Source organism: Panthera tigris, chromosome A1 (assembly GCF_018350195.1).
Source record: "Panthera tigris isolate Pti1 chromosome A1, P.tigris_Pti1_mat1.1, whole genome shotgun sequence".
Lineage (NCBI taxonomy): Eukaryota > Metazoa > Chordata > Mammalia > Carnivora > Felidae > Panthera > Panthera tigris.
The window spans coordinates 139115314-139136850 of record NC_056660.1 but is presented as its reverse complement, the minus strand read 5'-3'; the positions used below and the strand labels follow the sequence as shown (position 1 = coordinate 139136850).

Genomic DNA, 21537 nt, shown 5'->3' with positions numbered 1-21537 from the left:
GCCAATAAGTTATTATAGTTAATTCTGATCCTCTTATTAAATCTGCCTATACTATACAGCATTATGAAAACTGGTCATATGTTGACAGTAGCTTCTAGCATATGAATTATTCATTTCTATAATGCCAAATATACTAAGAAGCAAAATTTAATCTCCAAATGAAATATACATTTTTTGATGCTACTAACTTACCTTTAAAAATACTTCATAGATGCTAGGAAAATAAAGAAAAAGGTACAACAAATAAATACCATAATATGTAATTAAATGACTCACTTCTTAACAAATAGAACACAGCAAAAGGGATGGGATATCATATACAAAAATGGGTTATAAAAAAAATGTGACTTCCATCTTGAATGCTCTCATTCTCGACCTGGATTACCCACTCTGGGGAAGTCAGCTGCTTTCTGAGGCAGCTCTGACAGGTCATGTAAGTGAGCTTGGAAGTAGAACCTTTTCCAGTTGTCTTCAGATAAGACTGCAGCCCTAGACAACAGCTTGACTGCAACCTCATGATCCAGAGACATCCAGTTAAAGCCATGTTGGGATCCTTGATCCACCAAAACTGTGAGATAATAAATTTATAGTTGACTCTCAAATTCTGTAATTATCTCATTATGGATTAGCACTGGTACATAGATCAAAGTGTGAGTAACACTGCTACGAAAAAGTTTTATCTTAAAGATTAGTAATGTTTCATTTGAATAAAACTGAATAATCTAAATATACTAATAAATGGATCAACTGAATAACTTCTATGCCAAATACCTTTTTCTCCTGGAATTTGTGCAAGAATAAGACAGTGTTTCTTTGCAGCACTTAGTACAATCAAAATATAAATTTCAAGAGGGCAAAACCTGGTATAGTGGTAGGCCACTGAGCCTGTTACTTAATAACTATATGTTGAATGAATGAATGATGGGCAGGTTAATATACAGAATATGCTAACCACTCAGTTAAGTCTTTTTAAATGCAGTAATATAAAAAGTAATATTTGGATCTTACAGTGTTTTACATGTATAATCCTATTTAAGAGATGAGGAAACTAAGGTGTAGACTTACATGTACCTTAGATAATGTCAAACAGTTAATAATTGGTAGATTTGAGACTATATTTCAGGTCTAGCATCAAAACATTCACACTTAGCCATTACATTATAAATACAAAGAAGGTAAAACAAAATTATTGAAATCTTATCAAAAAGAAGGAACACAGAGGTGCCTGGGTGGCTTAGCTGGTTATGCATCCAACTTCGGCTCAGATCATGATATCGCGGTTCGTGAGTTCAGTCCCCATGTAGGGCTCTGTGCTGACAGCTCAGAGCCTGGAGCCTGCTTTGGCTTCTGTGTCTCCCTCTCCCTCTGCCCCTCCCCTGCTCCTCTCTCTCTCTCTCTCTCTCTCAAAAATAAATAAACATTCAAAAAATTAAAAAAAAAAAAAAAAAAGGAACAAAGGCGCTTGGGTGGCTCAGTCGGTTGAGCGTCCACCTCTTGATTCTGGCTCAGGTCATGATCCCAGAGTCACGGGATCAAGCCCTGGGTCAGGGTCCATGCTTAGCATGGAGCCTGCTTAAGATTCTCCCTGCCTCTGCTCCTCTCCCCTGCTCACTTTCCTTCCCTCTAAAATTGAAAACAAAGGGGGGGGGGAACAGGTTTTTTATAGATTTCATGGAAGTAATGTGAAAGTGGCATAAATAACAGATAAAATATCATTTATTACTGTAATAGAAAACACAATTTATGGTCTAAACTTATTTTTAAACGACATCATTATTTTGAATACTCTCTAAAAGCCTAAGAAATCTTCAAATGAAGAATATGAAACAAGGAAAATGAAATTATAAAAATATGATGTCCATTCATACTTTACTAAAATACATTTGGAGATCAACTGCAGATCTTCTTAGTGATCCAAAGTGTAATATCTTCAATAATCATGGCATCTAAAACAAAGAGTTCATTTCTACCAGGGATTGCCTTATGTAATAATTTCCGTAAAAATCAATGATCAAAAACACCCTATATTTCTACCTATGCATTGCTATGCAGAAAATAAAGGGAAAGCATTATTTATAAGAATTTTCTCTGAAAATGAGAGCTTCCTAAATCTTGTCTTTGCACAAGTCAAAGTAGCAGCAAAAGTGATTTCTCATTTTCAATATTGTTAATGGTTTCTTCCTTTTTCAAGATGTAGCCAACTTCTCTAAAGCTGGGGTGAGGGGAGGGATAAAAATAGCGTAAAATTCCATAAAGGTTGGCTACACTAGCTAAAAATACATATGAATAAATGATAACTAACACTTTCTAACAACTTAACATATGTCAAGCAGGTACTAAGGGCTTAAAAAGCATTCTCTCATTTATTTTTCTCAATTACTTACTAATTTAGGTATTATCCCAATAAAGTATATATGTTAGTAAAATACATAAGGAGACTGAACTTTAGAGAATTTATGTAATTCATCCATGACCACCAGAGGTGTCCAAGCTGAAATTCAAATCCAAGATTCTGTCTCCAGAGCCTACAATTTTAAAAATGTTTTATTTATTTTGAGAGCAAGTGAGCAGGAGAGGGGCAGAAAGGGGGGGGCGGGAGAGAATCCCAAGAAGGCTCCTCACCATCAGTACAGAGCCTGATGCAGGGCTCAGTCTCATGTACGGTGAGATCATGACCTGAGCCAAGATTAAGAGTTGGATACTCAGCCTCAGGCGCTCCTCCAGAGCCTACATTCCTAATCAGTATGCCAGCAGACTTATTTTATCTTTATTCTTGAAAGGTATTTCCATCAGGTATAGAACTGACAAGCTTTTTTTCTTTCAGTACTTTAAAGATGTAGCTTCACAGTTTTTCAGCCTCCATTATTTGTTAAGATCATGATAGTTCAAATTGTTGTTCTTTCTATGTAATGTGCCTTTTCTGACTGCGTTCAAGTTTTTCTCCTAATTTTTGGTTTTCATCAGTTTGGCCATGATGTGTCCAGGTACATCCCTTCCTTCAAAGGACAGAGCTAGACCAGGTTCCTGTATTTTCTGTGAACACTTTCCCTTACGCCTGCTTCTTTATGTTCCCTTTTATTTTTTATTTATTTTTAAAAAACATTTATTTATTCTTGAGGGAGAGAGAAGGAGACACAGAATCCAAAGCAGGATCCAAGCTCCCGGCAGTCAGCACAGAACCCGACGCGGGGCTTGAACTCACGAGCCGTAAGATCATGACCCGAGCCGAAGTCAGACACTCAACCGACTGAGCCACCCAGGTGCCCCTTCATCTGCCGTTTTAAATATCTGAAAGATTTTCTCTGTCCCTTGATATACAGCAGCACTGCCTTCCTCATCCTCTTCCACCCCTATACTGCATATATTTACATTTTTTTCCCTAAAATACCCCGTTAATGAGGAAGGAAAAAAATACTTTCCATGGCTTAAAAAATTCCCAACCCTTTTTTCAAGAATATCACTAACAAAATGTTTAAATTACACACCTATTTAACTTCTGTCTACAGTATCATACACTAATGTTAATCACAAAATAGTTTGGGTTCTTATTCCATAAAAAAAAACTAGCAATAATCAGTAGAAAGAAACAGGGATATTTTTGGAAAAGGCCTTCATCTCTGGAATTTACTAGCATTTCTTCACACATCTTTTCACATGTCTGCTTCAGGGCAAAAGTAAATATTACTACATGGAGGGCACTGATCCTCTTGACTTCACTTTGGTTTTTGATAATTCTCTCAGATCATGATTTATAAAGTGTGGTTCTATCATTAAATGCTTGTTATGGTGGGATGCCATAATAGCCATGCTTTTCTTATGTATAAAAATTAACTATTCTCAATGGGAAAATATTATAAACTTTATAAATGATTTTATATATCAACTTTTATACTTTATACATCTATTTTTTAATGCAAAAAAATCACTGGATTGGATAAAGATAAATGAACTAATTTAACAATCTGTACTTTGATTTTTAAGATGAATGCCTCATTTGGTCAAATTATTATTATTTTGGAATTACAATGGTTAACACTTTCACTTGAGATAGGAAAAAGAAATACAAACTAGTTTGTGTTCAGTTATAATGTAAATTAAGGAACAAAGTTATATTAACCTCTAGTATACAAGGATCTGTTAGACCCAGCTTCAGTTTTTGAATTTCTTCTTTGAAATTTATTATCAGCACTGGTATTTCCTATCTTCCAAAGAAAAAGAACTTAGAAACCTTCCGAAGAACAAAATATTCATTTTTTAACACAATAAAGTTCACTTGATGCTTTTATAAACTGAAGATACATTATAGTGATCCCTTTAGAAATGGAAAATGCATTATGTTATTTTAGGGATCTTATTTTCCTGTATCTTGAGTATTTTGCTATTTCATTATCCTAGGAATTATTTAATCATTATTCACAACTTATGCTAAAAGATAAAATCATAAGAAAATGAAATAATGGAATCACCTAGAAATGACCTGGTAGTGAAATAAATCATCATTATAACAGCATACTTCAGTTTTCTAATTGTGTTGCCCACTATATTATATCTTTGAAAGAAAGCGTAAGAGAAGTACAGAGACACCATTTTTGCAAGAGGGAGAGGGAGGTAGAAACTTTCACTGATGAAAGCCTTTTTTTTTTTTTTCTAAACGTTTATTCATTTGAGAGACAGAGAGAGACAGAGCATGAATGGGGGAAGGTCAGAATGAGAGGGAGACACAGAATCCAAAACAGGCTCCAGGCTCTGAGCTGTCAGCACAGAGCCCGACGCGGGGCTCGAACTCACGGACGGCGAGATCATGACCTGAGCCGAAGTTGGTCACCCAACCGACTGAGCCACCCAGGCGCCCCTCACTGATGAAAGCTTTTAATAAAAGCTAAACATAGTTGAAAGTTCTGAATTTTACATTTTCTGCCCATACTGAGCACAATTATTAGACAAATCAAAAGATGAATGCAAAGAAACTAACAGCACTCTAGACTATGATGATGCTGAAATTGCTCATTATTTTGCTTGACTGATGCAAGCAAAATTTCAGATCATGAATTTTCAGATGACTCAAATAGATATTTTCTCAAACTTAAGAATCAATGAGTAAACAACTTTTTTAATTTTTATTTTCTTTAAATTTTTTTAGTTCTTAATCTTTGAGTTTAATTATTAATTATTGCTACAGTTGATCCAACAATTAATAATACATTTCTTGCTTCTGTGTAGGTTTAACTTTTTTTTTTAAATATAATTTATTGTCAAATTGGCCTACATACAGCGTGTAAAGTGTGCTCTCGTTTTTTGGGGTGATTCCCGTGGTTCATCACTTACATGCAACACCCAGTGCTCATCCCAACAAGTGCCCTTCTCAATGCCCATCATCCATTTTCCCCCTCCTCCACCTCCTCTGATCCACCCTCAGTTTGTTCTCTGTATTTAAGAGTCTCTTATGGTTTGCCTCCCTCTCTCTCTGTTTGTAACTATTTTTCCCCCTCCCTTCTCCCATGGTCTTCTGTTAAGTTTCTCAAGATCCACATATGAGTGAAACCATGGTATCTGTCCTTCTCTGACTGACTTATTTCACTTAGCATAATACCTTCCAGTTTCATCCATGTTGCTATAAATGGCATGATTTCATTACTTCTCATTGCCAAATAGTATTCCATTGTGTATATAAACCACATCTTCTTTATTCATTCATCAGTTGATGGACATTTAGGCTCTTTCCATAATTTGGCTATTTTTGAAAGTGATGCTATAAACATTGGGGTACATGTGCCCCTATGAATCAGCACTCCTGTATCCCTTGGATAAATTCCTAATAGTGCTATTGCTGGATGGTAGGGTAGTTTTATTTTTAATTTTTTGAGGAATCTTCACACTGTTTTCCAGAGCAGCTGCACCAGTTTGCAAAAAAAAAAAAAAAAGTATTGTTTATTTTTGAGAGCGACAGACACATAGTGTGAGCATGGGAGGGGCAGAGAGAGAGGGAGACACAGAATCTGAAGCAGGCTCCAGGCTCTGAGCTATCAGCACAGAGCCTGATGCGGGGCTCGAACCCATGTAACTGAGAGATCATGACCTGAGCAGAAGTTGGACACTTAACCAAGTGAGCCACCCAGGTGCCCCAGCAATGAATTTTTAAGAAAAGCAAATATGGCATTCCTATCCAGTTAGTCATCCAACGGGAAGGTCTTCATCACACAGTATTATGCAACAAGAATTTGGAATATCTCAACTTGCTAATAGGACCATGGCAGTGTTCTTTCATCCTGTATGGTATTTGTGCACTAAAAGTTATTTAACACAGTTTGTAAGTCAACAAATGACTAAGGTAGATGTGTATGCAAAGTCAGGAAGGAAATAGATGAAGGAAATAAATATAGAAATGAAAATCTTATTTGACTTGTACTTCTAAGTAGTGTTTATAAATATAAAAATGAAAATATTTTACAATTATGGAGGAAAGAATATGGATGACTTCCGTCTAAAAAGATTATGAGATGTCAGTTTTCAACAGTTATTGAAAAAGTTTCAAATGTTACTACATTTTGATATTATAAGCCCACGACAAAGAACTAAACATAATGATAAGCTAGAATCAATTTAAAGATGCATATAATATCTGGAATCTTTATTTATAGGATGCATAGTTCCCAGGATTGTGTATAGACATTGATGAGCAGCTACTTGCTTTCAAAGGACATTCATTACTCATTTCAGGAAAATATAGAATAAAAATTTGTTTACTAGGTCTCAATATTTATTACAATTCCTAATAAAGTTACTGTCCACTATCCCTTGTTTGTTACTTCTCAAAATTACTCAAAAATATAAAAAAATATGATGACACCCATGACTATTTTTCCTGATATACTAAGAGTTAAAGCAATATATAATTCCTTTATCAACATTAGACAAAAGAATGATTGTAAATTAGATCACTTAAATTATTTATGGATAATTAAGACACAGACCTGCTGGGGCACCTGTGTGGCTCAGTCAGCTGAGATTCAGACTTTGGCTCAGGTCAATCTCACGGTTCACAGGATCGAGCCCTGCATCCGGCTCTTTGCTGACAACATACAGCCTGTCCACCTCCCTCTCTCTGTCGCTCCCTGGCTCTCTCTCTCAAAAATAAACAAACATTAAAAAAAAAAAACAAAAAACTTAAAACAGACTTGCTAGCATACCTCTTTAGTCATGATAGAAAAAAAATTGAAAAGTGTCTACATAATACACCATTGCAGCTTAAAAATGTGTGTGGATGAATTTTCTTCAAAAGAAAAATTTCAAACTAAAGAAAAACTATGCAACAAACTAGGATGTAATTGGGCTCTAATAGATACTCAAATGTTTAATCATTTCAGGATAATAGTTGTCTTTGTTTTTGGTTTTTTTTTAGTCTAAAATCAATTTTATATATATTGAAAGTATATTATAAGTCTCTGAGTTTAAAAGTCTGAGCTAGACTATTAATTACCTTGACTTTGGTCAACTTATTTAACTTCTATGAACATTAATTTCTTCATATGTAAAAGAAGAACGTGTACTTTGCAAGATTTTTGTGAATACTAGATGTAATAGATGTAAAACAATGTCTAACATTGAGTAGGTTCTTAACAAATGATACTTGTTCCTTACAAAAAGCTATGATGGAATTTGGTTCTTTAGTCTCTCATTAATTTTAACCTGTTAGTTACTTTTCTTCTCAGCCTTGTTAATTGTGGTTCCTACAGCTTCCCTTTAATCATCAACCACCTAAACTTACTTCATTCATCTTTAAATATTTAGTGAACATTATGTGATAAGCAATTTAAATCTTTACTTGCTCTTTAATAATATGGTCACTATTAAAACCAAATCAATATCTTTATACACTTAAGTATTGCCTGTATTCCTAGACAGTAAAATGCTAGAAAACAATGAATCCATGGAATATGTGGTATATATCTCTTATTTTTAAAGCATCCCAATCAGGATCATCATAGAGCAGGTCTTAATACCTTAAATGAGGATGAAGATAAGCTGTATGTTCATAAACTGTACCACCATAACAACATGTATAGTTATATAACAGTATTTTTCAGCTTACTTGACTAAGGAGAAGAGGATCTGAAATTACAGTAAAAGTGAAACAATGAAAGGGCTGGGGAGAAAAACAGGAAGCAAAACACATTTACAAAATAACTATCATGAGGATCCTACCAATATTTAAAAATACCATACTGCTTAAATAGTCTGACTTTAACAAAAGAATTTCTCAATGTAACAGGAAAAGAGGTTAAAAGTTAGAGACTCAAAAGCTTGAGGGTAAAAAACAAAATGTGTAGATGGAGAGAGTGGATATTAATAGCACTGTTCATCCATAATAGATGCATAGTGTACTTTTTAGACTAAAGGATTTTTTACTGTTATAGTGAAACCCATGAAATACCAAATACCCCTGACAAGTTTTTATCCCACAAAACCAAACAGATGTAAAATAAAAGATAAAGGAATACAATTTCAATTTTATTCAACAGTAAGAATGAATATTTCTGCTTGGAACATGCCTGGCTTGGCTCTCCTCTGTACAACAGGAAATGAGATAAAAGGGTAGCCCTACATGCCCTTTGAAATTCTGTTTCTGAAATCCCTGTCTTATTGCCAAGTATTAGAACTTTCTATGGGATATGACATATTCCTAAGTAAGTGCATGCAATGCATTAAGGTTATCAGTGAGTACACCCCCACCCTATACAGTTGTCCTTGAGTTAAAGATCAATATACAAGGGAGTCCAAGACATATTTACAAAGTCACCTTAGGGATCAGAGTAACAGAATAAGACCTAGCTGTATACGTATAATATAATAATAATTGATGTTAATAAAAGTCTTTTGACCCAAACAGAGTGTGGGTTAAGCAAGAAAAGTAAGCATTGACAGTGCCTGTGCTCTGTATCAGGGATAACTTAACTTACTGCTACTAGTCATTTAGAATCATAATTATTCCCCTTGGAGGAAAACAAAAATATGAGATTAAGATGTAGGAAGAAAACATCAAGCCTCTTATTTAAGACCAGGATACAAAGAGCAATCACAAGGCCGGAAAAAATGTGAGAGGATTAGGGGCTCTTGGGATACTGGGGCAGGAAACAAGAGTGAAGTAAAAATTAAGAGTAGGTATAACATAAGCTTCCTTTCCTTCTTCCTATGAGTCAATTAAAAGAGGATGGAAGGTTCCATTACAGATTTTTTCTCCTAGCTTCTCACTCTTTCTCACCTATTCCTTCCTCTGCTTTTCCCATCACTGCTGCCAATGACTGCTATGGTAGAGAAGTAATACAAGAGGGAAAATATTAACAGACAGTAGTAAAACACAACACATATAAACAATGGTAATGCAAGGGAAGGGGAGAAATAAGGAGAAAGAAAATAGTATCAGCATATGCAGCAAGAAGAGAGAAATTCTGCAGCTGGCTGGCTGTGAGGACCCTTCATATGGAAAGAGTGCACATAATCTGGTCAGATTAATTACAAGTTTTTTATTCAACTAGATTTTATGGTCGATTTTTGGTCTTTTTCTTTCACCAAGTGCAAAAATTTGTTCTACTATTCAAAAAATCTGGTAGATCTTGTGAAAATGTGTTAATGAAGCATAATTCAAACTTGGGATTCATGAAGCCATGAAGGGAAGACTAACACCCACATACCACTTGTGGAAGCTTGCATAGTCCACCAGGAAGATTTCCCCTTTGTCCAGCAAGATGCCCTCTTCAAAAAATCACCCAAGCATTCTGTCCACACTGCTCCTGGGCACTTTAAATTATCTAAAGGACTGAGGTCTTCTAAACGGGCTGTACTCAGCTACCCACCCATCTCATGAACACAAATATATCTTGGTAATGATTTGCAGGTTTTCCCACTGGTTTGAAGCCCTTCCATGTAGACAAGCTACTGCTTCTTCAGTAGCTAATATCCTATTGGGAAAAAATCATCCCTATTTGGGGAACCCTACCTGAGCTCCACAGTGACTGGGAAACCCATTATGCTGGTCAAATATTACAGCAAGTCTATGCTGTTTGGCCAGTTCTACAGCATTTTCACTGCTATCATCCTCATTGTTCAGAACCAGTCACACCAACCAACTGCATCATCAAAACTCAACCGGCGAAATTTGTGGAAACCCTCCAACTAACTACCGTGGCCAAAAGTAGCACTGATGGTCTTTCTAACGCTCAGATCCATTCCCTTTGGAACTCATAAGCTCTCACCCTTTGAGGTAATTACTGGATGCTCTATACCCCTAGCTTCCATCTCTTTTGACCTGCACCTAATAAAAGGAGCTATACTTAACGTTGCAAAGGCCTAATTACATCCCTCAAAAATAATCATGCTCTAGTTGAACAGTCTTTTCACATCACATTCTTGGGAGATGAAAACTTCAAACACCACACAATGCAACCTGAGGATTTCATTTCTTGGAATAGACATCTCCAAAAGGACTCTCTTCAACCACACTGAAAAGGTCCTTATCAAGTGTTATGAACCAATCCTTGTACCACTTAACTACAAGGAACTGACTCCTGAATTTATAAGTCTCATCTAAAGATAGCCCAAATGCTGACTGGAATTGCCATCCACTGCTGACCTCAAATTAAAGACTTCCAGGAATATGGGGCAGCTGGGCAGTTCAGTTGGTTGAGCGTCCAACTCTGGCTTTCGCCTCAGGTCAAATACCTAGGGTTTGGGGATGGAGCCCTACGGGGGGCTCCATGCTGACAGCACAGAGCCTGCTTGAGATTCTGTCTCTCTGTCCCTCTGCCCCTCTCCCCTGCTCGCTGTGTTTCTCAAAATAAACTTAAAAAAAAATTTAAAGATTTCTAGGAAATGAAACACAGGATACTGAAGCAGACAGCTTCCCCAAGATGACAGGATCGGGCCTGTATATTCTCTCCTTTCTGCTTTTTCTCATTTCATTTTCTCCTTTGTCTATCCTGATGAGACGATGCCCTCATTCATATTTCCCAATCCCTCAAAAAAAGGGGAAACCTTTCTGACTGTTGGACCTGTCCATGAGACTTGCAACCCTTTAGTCTTCCTCAGAGCAAACTTTTCCTTCATCTCCGGTGTGACCACTAACTATACCCACATCCCTCTAGATATTACAGGGTCAAACTTCTACAACCAGGTTTTCCTGTGCTTTGCTTTGAGCTGTCTGCTATCCTAACTCTCAATGCAACTAATCACATGGTTCCCTGTTCTTTCTACTACTACAGGTCGGCTCACTATAACAAAACAACCCCCCTCTGCACACCCTTCAAGAATAAAGTCCATAGGGGCATCTGGGTGGTTCAGTCAGTTAAGCACCTGACTTCGGCTCAGGTCATGATCTCACAGTTCGTGAGTTCGATCCTCATGTCGGGCTCTGGGCTGACAGCTCAGAGCCTGAAGCCTGCTTTGGCTTCTGTGTCTCCCTCTCTCTCTGCCCCTCCCCTGCTCTCTCTCTCTCTGAAATAAATAAACATTAAAAAAAAAAAAAAGAATAAAGTTCACCGAAAAGGACAGTTTCTCCCTAATTGTTCCCCAACCACCACTGACCCTTGGTTCAAAGGTCCAATTGAATAATCCCAACTAACGGCATTAATTAATAATCAAACCCTAGCAACAGTCTTATGTGCGCCACCTGGTTTTATCTGTCTGTGGCAAGTGGACCACTCAACGGGCCAAAATACATAGTTGGCAGATTGGAGGCTTACTAACTAGCCCACAGACATCCACAATAAAAATGAAGCCTTCCGTTGGTCCTCCTACTGGTCTTCCCCATCAAACCTTCATTGTTGCCTTACATGGGAACTCCCAGGAGGTATACATTATTCTGGATTTGCCTCCATCATAAGGGCACTTATCCCATTGGTGGCTGTTCATGCCAGTGAATAAATGATTAAGAATCTCTCTCTGTAACTGGGAAAACTTGCTGATTCCACCAGTAAGGCAGTAGCAGTCCAACAACGATCACTTGACTTGTTGGCTAAAATAGTTTTGGATAATTGCATAGACCTTGATTACTTACTTGCCAAACAAGATGTTTATGAAATAGCAAACACCACAGGTTGCACCTAAATTCCTCTGGAGAAGTAAAATCCCAAGTCCATAAAATTACAGAACAAGCATACTGACTACAACAAATTCCACCTGACCATCTATGGCCCTTTGATCTCTTTAGCTGGCTATCTTCAGGTCTGGGCTCCTGGTTTAGAACTAATATACAAACTAGGGTCATTATTCTTATTTATTTTGTAAAATCATTTTTAGATTATATACTGTAGCCTACCAAACCTTTGTAGAAATGGTATACTCCAAAGAGTGATGCTGGTTCCGCATTTCAAGACGATCTCCAACAGATACAACCTAATAAGATACAGACTTTAAATGGGAAATGCCTGAGAGTTCTCCCTCCTACCTCTAGTCACTCAAAAGTGGCCTCAAAGGTTTCCAATCTGCAGACATGACACCCAGAAAAGGTCCTTCCTGGCAGTGATGGACAAAAATGACTCTAACAAGGAAGAAATGGCCCAACTCTTGATCAGCAATGCTTTTAAAGAAAATTCTTTATCAAATGGGGGAAATGTGAAAATACATTAAGGAAACCTAAAGTAAAATTGGAGTTGGGAAGTCATGGAGAGAGGACTCTCACAAACTCATCACTCATCATAGCTTGCACAGTCCAGCAGGAAGACAGAAGATGGCCTTTTGCTGTCAAAAGTAAGCTGCCTTCCCCTGCAGCCAATGAGAAGCCACCACCACTTCAAACTCTCATTTGCCCCAATGAACTTTTGTAGAAAATAACCCCTCCCAACTTCCTCCTTTCCTTTATAAATGGAAGCTCTTCTCTGTTCTCTGGACTTGCCTATGGTTCCCCATGGTTTGTCACAAACTGCAATTTCTCTGCTATTCTTGAATAAACTCAATTTTGCTGGCTGAATTACTTACCTTTTTCTTTTAGAAAATTGACAGTCCTTTAAAGTTCATTCATAGACTAGTATACTTGGGTTGCTTACACTAGATACCAATGTACCTGTTATGATTTGGGTCTAACTGGAAAACTGTTAATTTGGAAGATATGCACGCCAGATGTTGATTATAGATAGGTAAAATACAATCTTTTTTTGCACCAACAGAAAAGATTAAGATACAAAGGGGAGCAACCACTTCAGCATTCCTATATTCACTTTACACACTTCGTATATCCACTTTTGTGAATACGCCTGCAAGGATATTTTACAATAATTCTGTACAATATCACAAAAGATGAAAACATGCAAATTTCTTGTAGCCCTTTACATTTCTGAATGTGTTTACTTGTGCAAATGCAAATTTCTTGTAGCCCTTTACATTTCTAGTGTTTACTTGTTCAGAAATGGACATAGGCGCCTGGGTGGCTCAGTGGGTTAAGTATCGGACTCTTGATTTTGGCTCAGGTCACGATTTCATGTTCATGGGTTCAAGCCCTGCAATGGTCTCTGTGCTGTCAGCATGGAGCCTGCTTGGGATTTTCTTCCCCCCACCACCTCCGGCCTCTCCCCCACTTGCTCTCTCAAAAAAAAAAAGCGGGGGCGCCTGGGTGGCTCAGTCGGTCAAGTGTCCAACTTTGACTCAGGTCATGATCTCGTGGTCTGTGAGTTCGAGCCCCGCGTCGGGCTCTGTGCTGGCAGCTCAGAGCCTGGAGCTTGTTTCAGATTCTGTGTCTCCCCCTCTCTCTGACCCTCCCCCGTTCATGCTCTGTCTCTCTCTGTTTCAAAAATAAATAAACGTTAAAAAAAATTTTTTTATATAAAAAAAAAGGACATAGACGCATTTACTACCATACAAATGAATATCCATTTTGATAAACATGCAAATATCCATTTACAAATGTATTTAACAGCATAATAGTTGGGAATATATATAGTAATAAACAGCAACTAGTTAAACTAATGTCATTTATTAAGTTAGTATAAATATGCATCCAAAATCATGATTATTAAGGATGGCCAACTAGGATTCACACTCAGGAACTGTCTGCTTGCTCACCCTGAACTAGCATGAATCACCATAGTGCCACAAACTACATGGTTCTTGAACAGTCCTGACAGGAACATTGAGAAGCTAATATGATCAATTAGTATTCAAAACATGAAAAAAAAAATGCATTGAAAGGAACAACCAGTTATGGTTAAATTGGAAAGGCAAAGAGACTTGAAGAGTAGCTTTATTTCTAAACTTGCATTTAGGGGACATGCTGAATGTCACAAACACAGTAACAAGTCATAAAAGATCTATCAATTTATATTATTTTATTTATTTATTTTTAAAAAGTTTATTTTGCGAGAGTGAGAGCGAGACAGAGGCAGAGAGAGGGAGAGAGGGAGGTGGGGGGGGAGGGAGGGAGGGAGGGAGGGAGGGAGAGAGAGAGAGAGAGAGAGAGAGAATCCCACGCAGGCTCTGAGCTGTCAGCACAGAGTCCAAAGTGGGGTTTGATCTCACCAACTGTGTGTTGTGTTCATGACCTGAGCGGCAACCAAGAGGCCAGAGGCTTAACAGCTTAACCCACGGAGCCACCCAGGTGTTACTATATTATTTTAAGTGTGACAAGATTCATTACATAGCTTACATGATAACTTCCTATAAGGAGATCAGCAAATAAGGACAATCCTTTTTTCTTTAAAATTCCAAATAGCTATTGTTTTAACTAAAAAGACCTGGGGCAAGTGGCCTACAGAGATGCAGGATTAGAAAACAGGATTAAAGAAGAGAGTTTTTCATTGCCAGTCTGTCATTTACCTTCTCTTAAATAGTATTCAGCTATTAAAGTTACATGTGTACCTTTCTTACCTTGTTTTCTGTTATAATCTCCTTAAAGGAACAGCCCCCATGCCCCTCTTTTTTAACTTTTTACTATTTTAAAATCACCCAGTCATAGTATCCTGCACATTGTATGTTTGTTAAATTAAATTATTAACTGGAAGATGGGATATAATACCTGAATTATATGGAATGAATGCCTTATATATGCTGAGCACTATTTTAGGGACTAAGGATAGAAAATAGTTATGAAAAAAAATGGATGAAAAAAAATTTTAATTCCTGTCCCCACAGAACTCACCTTCTAGTGGAACAAAATAATATATTCAGTCTAATACATCCATTTAAACATTTATCATGTACTATGCCCTTGAATAGAAATAATATGTTTGGTGTTCAACAATGGGATTTTCATACATGTTAAATGATTTCTCAGAATGCCCCTTCTCCCACTCCTATAGTTACAAACAGACTACTACAGTGAAACAACTTCCTACTGAATAAAGTGGGAACCTCAGAGATGTAAGTGATTATGGTTGCAACCACACAAAACTTAGAAATGCTAAAATATGATAAAAAGTTCAATTTCAATATAAACATATTCTATGCTCTCATGATTCTAAGTTGCATTATGAAGTAGATTTCTCAAATTCACAATCATTCCCTTAAGACTAATGTCCTTTTAAAATTCAGAGCTTAAGGGGCCTCTGGGTGGCTCAGTTGGTAGAGCAACCTGATTCTTAATTTCAGCTCAGGTCATGATCCCAAGGCTGTGGGGTCCGGCTGAGCACTGAGTGTGGAGCCTGCTTGGGATTCTCTCTCTCTCTCTCTCTCTCTCTCTCTCTCTCTCTTCCCCACTTCCCCCCTAGCTCGCCCTCCCTCTCTCTAAAATAAAAATAAAATGAAAATAAAACCTAGAGCTTTAAAGAATCAAATATTACATCTAACCATATGTATTAGGTAATCAAAAGGGAAAACAAAACTTAATTGCTATAGTATTCAAAATTCTAAAGACATAATTTAGTAATTCAATAAAGAGGAAAATATGCTACATGGGTTTTTTTCTCTTTTGAATGACAACCTTGGGATTTTGTGTTAATTAACAGGTTGCCAAAGTATTTTCTAAAGCGTTATCTCAAGGTTTTATTCATCTGAATGGCTGTTAATAATGATTATTTGATTTTACAATGGAAAAACAATCTGTAACCTATTTACAACAGACTCAGCATCTATAAGCATCAGGCAAATGAAAAGATACCACAGGTCCTTCTCAGACAATTCCTATCATTCTGGTTTTCCCCAAAGATCCCAGTTAGTTGGCCTCTATCCTACCAGAGTTATTTCTGGCCACTGTGCCTTTTCCCCTAGACTCAAAATTTCACTCCCATCCTCAGTCCCTGAAGGGCGCAGGTACTCTAAGGTTTAGTAACGAATTTTGTTGTTGGCAATCATTAGGAAATTGACAAGACGTAAAGAACTGAAGCTACAAAATTAAAGATCTCACAATAAAAAATTATCCTTATAATTTATGTAAAAACAGACCAAGATCTATTATATCTTCTTTTGGTCTTCCTAATTCTAGCCTTAGGAAAAAAAAATTTTTTTTTTAAATTTTAGAGAGAGAACGCGTGAACAGAGGAAAGGGGCGGGGGGGGGGAGGGAGAGAGGGAGAAAGAGAGGGAGAGAATGAATCTTGAGTAGGCTCCACCCTCAGTACCAGCCCAACCGGGGAGGAGGGGTGGGTGGCTGGATCCCATAAGCCTGGGATCAATCAGTACCTGAGCCAAAAGCATGAGGCGGGGACACTCAACAGACTGAGCCACCCAGGCACCCCTTCAATTCTAGTCCTATTTTGTCTAATCTCTTATTATTCAACAAGACTACTGCATTTTGGTTTTTCTCGTAAAATTTCTACTCTACAACCTTCCCTACGTCCCAGACAGAGATAGGTCCGTAGAGATGGTTAACCTAGCTTTCAGGAAGATACTTATTTAAAACTTAAACTCCAGGCTATCATTTCACATTCTCATTTTACTTTTAAAATTCCACAAACATCATTTATTCTTTGATATCTTCAACTTACTTTCCACAAAAAGGACACTCTGTAAATCTAATAATGCGAAGTACTTGGTCACGTTAGAAGTGACTGAAAATTCTTCCTTTCAAAGGCGGGAAACGTCAAGCGCTAAGTTTAACTTCTCAAGAGCGAGATGAAAGACCGTCAAAATTTGCAGGGGGGGGTGGGGTTGGCAGAATGAAACCTCTTTCTCACTAGAAAGGTGGCAAACCCCTGGCCCGTGGCTGAAGCAGAAGAGCCCCGTACATCCCCACCCAGGAAAGCGGCTCGATACTCCCCGGCTTCCAGGAAACCGCCATGGAAGGCAGGCCCGGCATCCTCAGCGGAGAGTTATCTCACGTCCGGGCCTGCAAGCTCAGCAGGTTCGTCATAAACACTCTAGGCAGAGATAGAATCGTGGCCGAGGAGGTGGGTCACACAACTGTCAAACGAAGCCCTCCCACCACTCCACTGGTCCCTAAGGGTACGAGCCTTGCTGGCGCGGAACACTCACCCGTTACCTCAGGATCGTGACTACAACTCCCAGGCGACTGAACGGCCCAAGGAGCAGCGTCTTTCCCAGAATGCAACAGAACGGAGACCCCACCCCTTCTCCTTTCTCCGCTCCTCCCACTTTTCTACCCGGCGTCACTCGGGAGAACCGGAGGTAGGGTGCGGGAGGGGACCTCCAGCCCTCGGCGTGATTCGTCAGACGTTGGGAGGGGGACGGGGCGGGGAGCAGGGGGAGAATGGGAGGACGAAGGGGAGGGGAAAGGGGAGGGGAGGGTAAATAGTGGGCCAGGCAGGAAGATGGCGGCGGTAGCGGAGGTGTGAGTGGACCCGTGTCTCTGCAACTGGATTTTCTTTCCCCTTCTTTCCTTTTCCTTCTACGAGATTGGCATTGAGGGGGCTGAGTTCGGGTGGTGGCGCCGGGCGCAGCGCAGGGGTCACGGCGACGGCGGCTGCTGACGGCTGGAAGGGCAGGCTTCCTTCGCCGCTTGTCCTCCTTCCCCGGTCCGCTCGGTGTCAGGCGCGGCGGCGGCGGCGCAGCGGCCGGACTTCGTGCTTCCTCCAGCTCCCCCCGGCGCCGGAGCGGGCACTCTTCCCTTCGCCATCTCCCGACCCTTCACCCCGGCTACTGGGCGCCTCCTCCGGCGCAGCTCAGGGAGCGGGGGCCGGTCTCCCGCTCGGCTGTCGCGCCTCCATGTCGGATAACCAGAGCTGGAACTCGTCGGGCTCGGAGGAGGATCCAGAGACGGAGTCCGGGCCGCCTGTGGAGCGCTGCGGAGTCCTCAGCAAGGTGAGCAGCCCGCGCGTCCGAGGGCCTCCTGCTCAGACTTCACCTGCTGTGAGGCAAGCCGCTGAGGGGATGGGGTGGGGTTGGGCGGGAGTGGTGGACTGTCCCGGGGCGGGGGCTGCGGAATGTGCCTGGGTGCGGGGCTGAGTACTGCTGCAGGAGTGCCCGGGCCGGGGTGAGGGTGGGGGTGGGAGGGAGAAGGGGACTGTCCTGCTCTCCTACCCTGGGGCTCGGCGGCGGTGGCCAAAGACCGGAGAAAACGCGTCCCAGCCCCGAATTCAGTTTGGGAGCGGCATGCGTATCGTGACTTGGGACTCAGAGCGGCATCTGTCCTGGCCATAGGAGCCCGGGTTGGGCAACAGCAGTGTTCGAATGCCTGGGTTTGGGAGCAGTGCAGATCGGACCTCGCAAACGAGGTTAGTTCGGAGATGGAGAGCAGGGTTGGAGGATTCGCTGAACGCGGCTGTGTAGACAGTTGCCGGAGCAACTGGATATGGTGCGGAAAACTGAGGCGGTAAACTATGCCAAGTTAGATACAGTGAGAGATCTCAGGGAAGGTGACTTTTGTACTTTTCCCCTCATCCTATTCCCCAGTTCAGAAAAGAGCTGTCGACTCGGCACGTGATAGGTACAAGAACTAGTCCAAGTAACTTGGAACAAGTCAGAATAGAGGCCAACCTTTATTTAGTCCAGGAAGAACACTGTTAATAATAAAATATTATTGCAGTCAAAGGGCCAGAGTAAGGAAAACACATCTTACCTTTCCTGAAAATTTTAAATACCGTCTTTCAAAATTTTAGCAAAGCATATAGTTGTAGGACTGTAAGGCCAGTTAATTAAATTCGATCAGGCCCTTTTTGAGATGTTTGATTTTTTTCTTTTGGTAATATATGGGTGTTTGCTTGTTTATTCGTTCAAAGTTTTGCTTAATAAGATACATATTGCCTTTATTACTTCCTTCTCTCTTCCTGTTAAAGTTTTAGAAATGGCCAGTCCCTCAGCAAGCTGGTCATAAGATACAAGATCATGTGCAGCCTACTGGCTATTAAGAAACCATGCTGCTTCCAGTATACATACTTTGGCTAAGCATTTGGACATTTCTGTGGACTTGTTTCATATTAGGTTTTCCTGTTGTCTTTAGAAGGCTGATGAGAAAGGCCTTAGGTAAGACAGGAGTCTGTCAGAACTAAGACTTGCCAAGTGTTAACTTTTATTTACATAGAAAAATCATGATGTGTGTTGATATTGTGATCATTGGAATTTCAGTGAAAGGCTTTCATTGAAGTGAACCTCCCTAGGGTTTCTTTACATTAAATGTATCTCGTAATTTAGGAATCTCTTGAACACATTGTGTAGTAGATACACATTTTCAGGTGGAATTTCAGAAGGAATTTGCTTCTCAATTCTGGTAGATTCATCACTTTTCCCATTAAATGAGAAGCAGACTTCCAAATTAGTACTCTAGTAGTGGTATTTTATAAAACAGGCTGAACTTTTGACCTATTTGATACCACTGTTTTGGGGGGCGGGAGTAGTGACTGGTGAAAAGAGTCCCCAATACTCTTGAGTATTCACTATATACAGAGCAGTATAGTACACATACCTTATGACAAAAAATGGAAGAGTATCTCTTTGATACTTAAATATGGACAAATGTATTTTTTTTTATCACTTCTCTGGTATGTAAATAACTTTGGTATTGCTGTATATGTAGAATTAGCAGGAATATAGTTTTTGGTGTTTTTGTTAACAGCTATGAAGGAAATTTCCCTGAAATTTAGTATATGGTTGTATAAAATGATTTCTGGAAGCTTTTTAATCAGGAGTATTTTATATTGAATACATGTTTTAAAATGTAAAGTACTTCTATATTTTGATCCGTTTGTATTCACTTGGTAATTTACACAAGAGTTAGAACTCAGCAACTGTTCTTTTCCTTCAATTGAATAATGTAGGTAAGTCTCTAATTTGTATCGTTTCTTCCCTTCCAAAATTGAGTGGATTTGGAATGGACAGAGGGGATAAACTTATATTAGGAATATACCGGCCCTGGGGCACCTGGGTGGCTCCGTCATTTGAGCCTCCGACATCTGCTCAGGTCTGATCTCATGGTTTGTGAGTTCGAGCCCCGCGTCAGGCTCTGTGCTGACAGCTCAGAGCCTGGAGCCTCTTCGAATTCTGTGTCTTTCTCTCTCTCTCTCTGCCCGCCCCCCCCCACTTGTGCTCTCTCTCTGTCTCTCAAAAATAAATAAATAAATGTAAAAAAAATTTTTTTTAAAGCAATATACCGGTCCTGGGGTGCCTGAGTGGTTCAGTCGGTTTAGTGTCTGACTTGGGCTTAGGTCATGATCTCATAGTCTGTGGGTTTAAGCCCCATGTCAGGCTCTGTGCTGACAGCTCAGAGCCTGGAGCCTGCTTCAGATTCTGTGTCACCCTCTCTCTCTGCTCTTCCCCCACTCATGCTCTGTCTCTCTGTGTCTCTCAAAAATAAATAAATGTTTTAAAAATTAAAAAAAAAAGATATATACCAGTCGAAAGTTCTATTTTGTATATGGTAATTTAAAATACATGGAAATACCTATGAAGCATATTTTCTGTAGAATCACTTCTTAAGCACATAGGTTCCAAAAATACTGGATAGACAATAATTCTAGGTGGTTATAACAATATCAGGGTGGATCATTGATGAGAAAAGATTCATGCCTTAGTGGGAATTGAGAGCAACTAAGCCTGGATAAAATAAATCTCATCTAACTTATTATGAATTCTCTCAATCCTTCAAGGTTTACCTTATCTTCTGTTTCCCCACATACCAAACTGTTGGCTGAAATTCTATCCACCTTTAGAGTTTATCTCAAAAACTATTTTTACCATGAAGCCTTTCTTTATTTTGCCAACCATTTCAGATCTCCTTTCCTTGGGTTCCCATAGTTATTTTATTTGTAACTTGTTCTGACTCTTACTGTAAATGATTTTTTTTTCTCTTGAAATTGTGCTTGCTGAACTCTTGGGAACAGAAATCTTTGATTCTTCTGCTGTGTCTAGCATATTGCTTTGTCTTTGTTAGTTGGGGAAGAGTGAGGAGACGTTATGAGAAACCAAAAATCTACCTTCTAGTTGTGATAGTAGGAGCTAACATTTAGGGCCTGAAGCTTATGTAATTTAATGGGTCCTCTATAAAAAAGTATAAAATTATGATACACAATTGTTGGGACCCATTCTGTCACTCTGGAAGAGGTCTGGTCTAGTGAACTGCACTGAAGCTTAAGCTTCATTAGCTCTGCATAACTCTGTCTCCAACTGAGAAAATACTTTGTGCCTGGCAGTATTCTAAGTCTATTCTTGTTTAATCTTGACAACTTTA

The 21537-nt window shown here is 39.3% G+C and overlaps 2 protein-coding genes across 7 annotated transcripts in view; one reads left to right on the top strand and one right to left on the bottom strand.

Moving 5' to 3' along the window:
- The window catches only part of POLK (DNA polymerase kappa), a 72988-nt gene extending 55517 nt beyond the window's left edge, over positions 1-17471 (bottom strand). For 2 of the 4 annotated variants that reach the window (XM_007079836.3, XM_007079838.3), the window contains exon 1: positions 17391-17471. The gene's annotated coding sequence lies outside the window, so the exon portion shown is untranslated. Of the gene's footprint in view, positions 1-192; positions 217-16903; positions 17204-17390 lie in introns of those variants that run through there. The other 2 variants (XM_042988513.1, XM_042988523.1) reach the window with 2 other exon arrangements.
- CERT1 (ceramide transporter 1) overlaps positions 17280-21537 on the top strand; it is a 102534-nt gene continuing 98276 nt past the window's right edge. Inside the window, exons 1-2 of one of the 3 annotated variants that reach the window (XM_042988560.1) lie at positions 17280-17543; positions 17771-18176. In XM_042988560.1, coding sequence (XP_042844494.1) covers positions 17461-17543; positions 17771-18176 — 489 coding nt within the window. In that variant the 5' untranslated portion in view covers positions 17280-17460. The remainder of the gene's footprint in view (positions 17544-17770; positions 18177-21537) is intronic. The other 2 variants (XM_042988546.1, XM_042988553.1) reach the window with 2 other exon arrangements.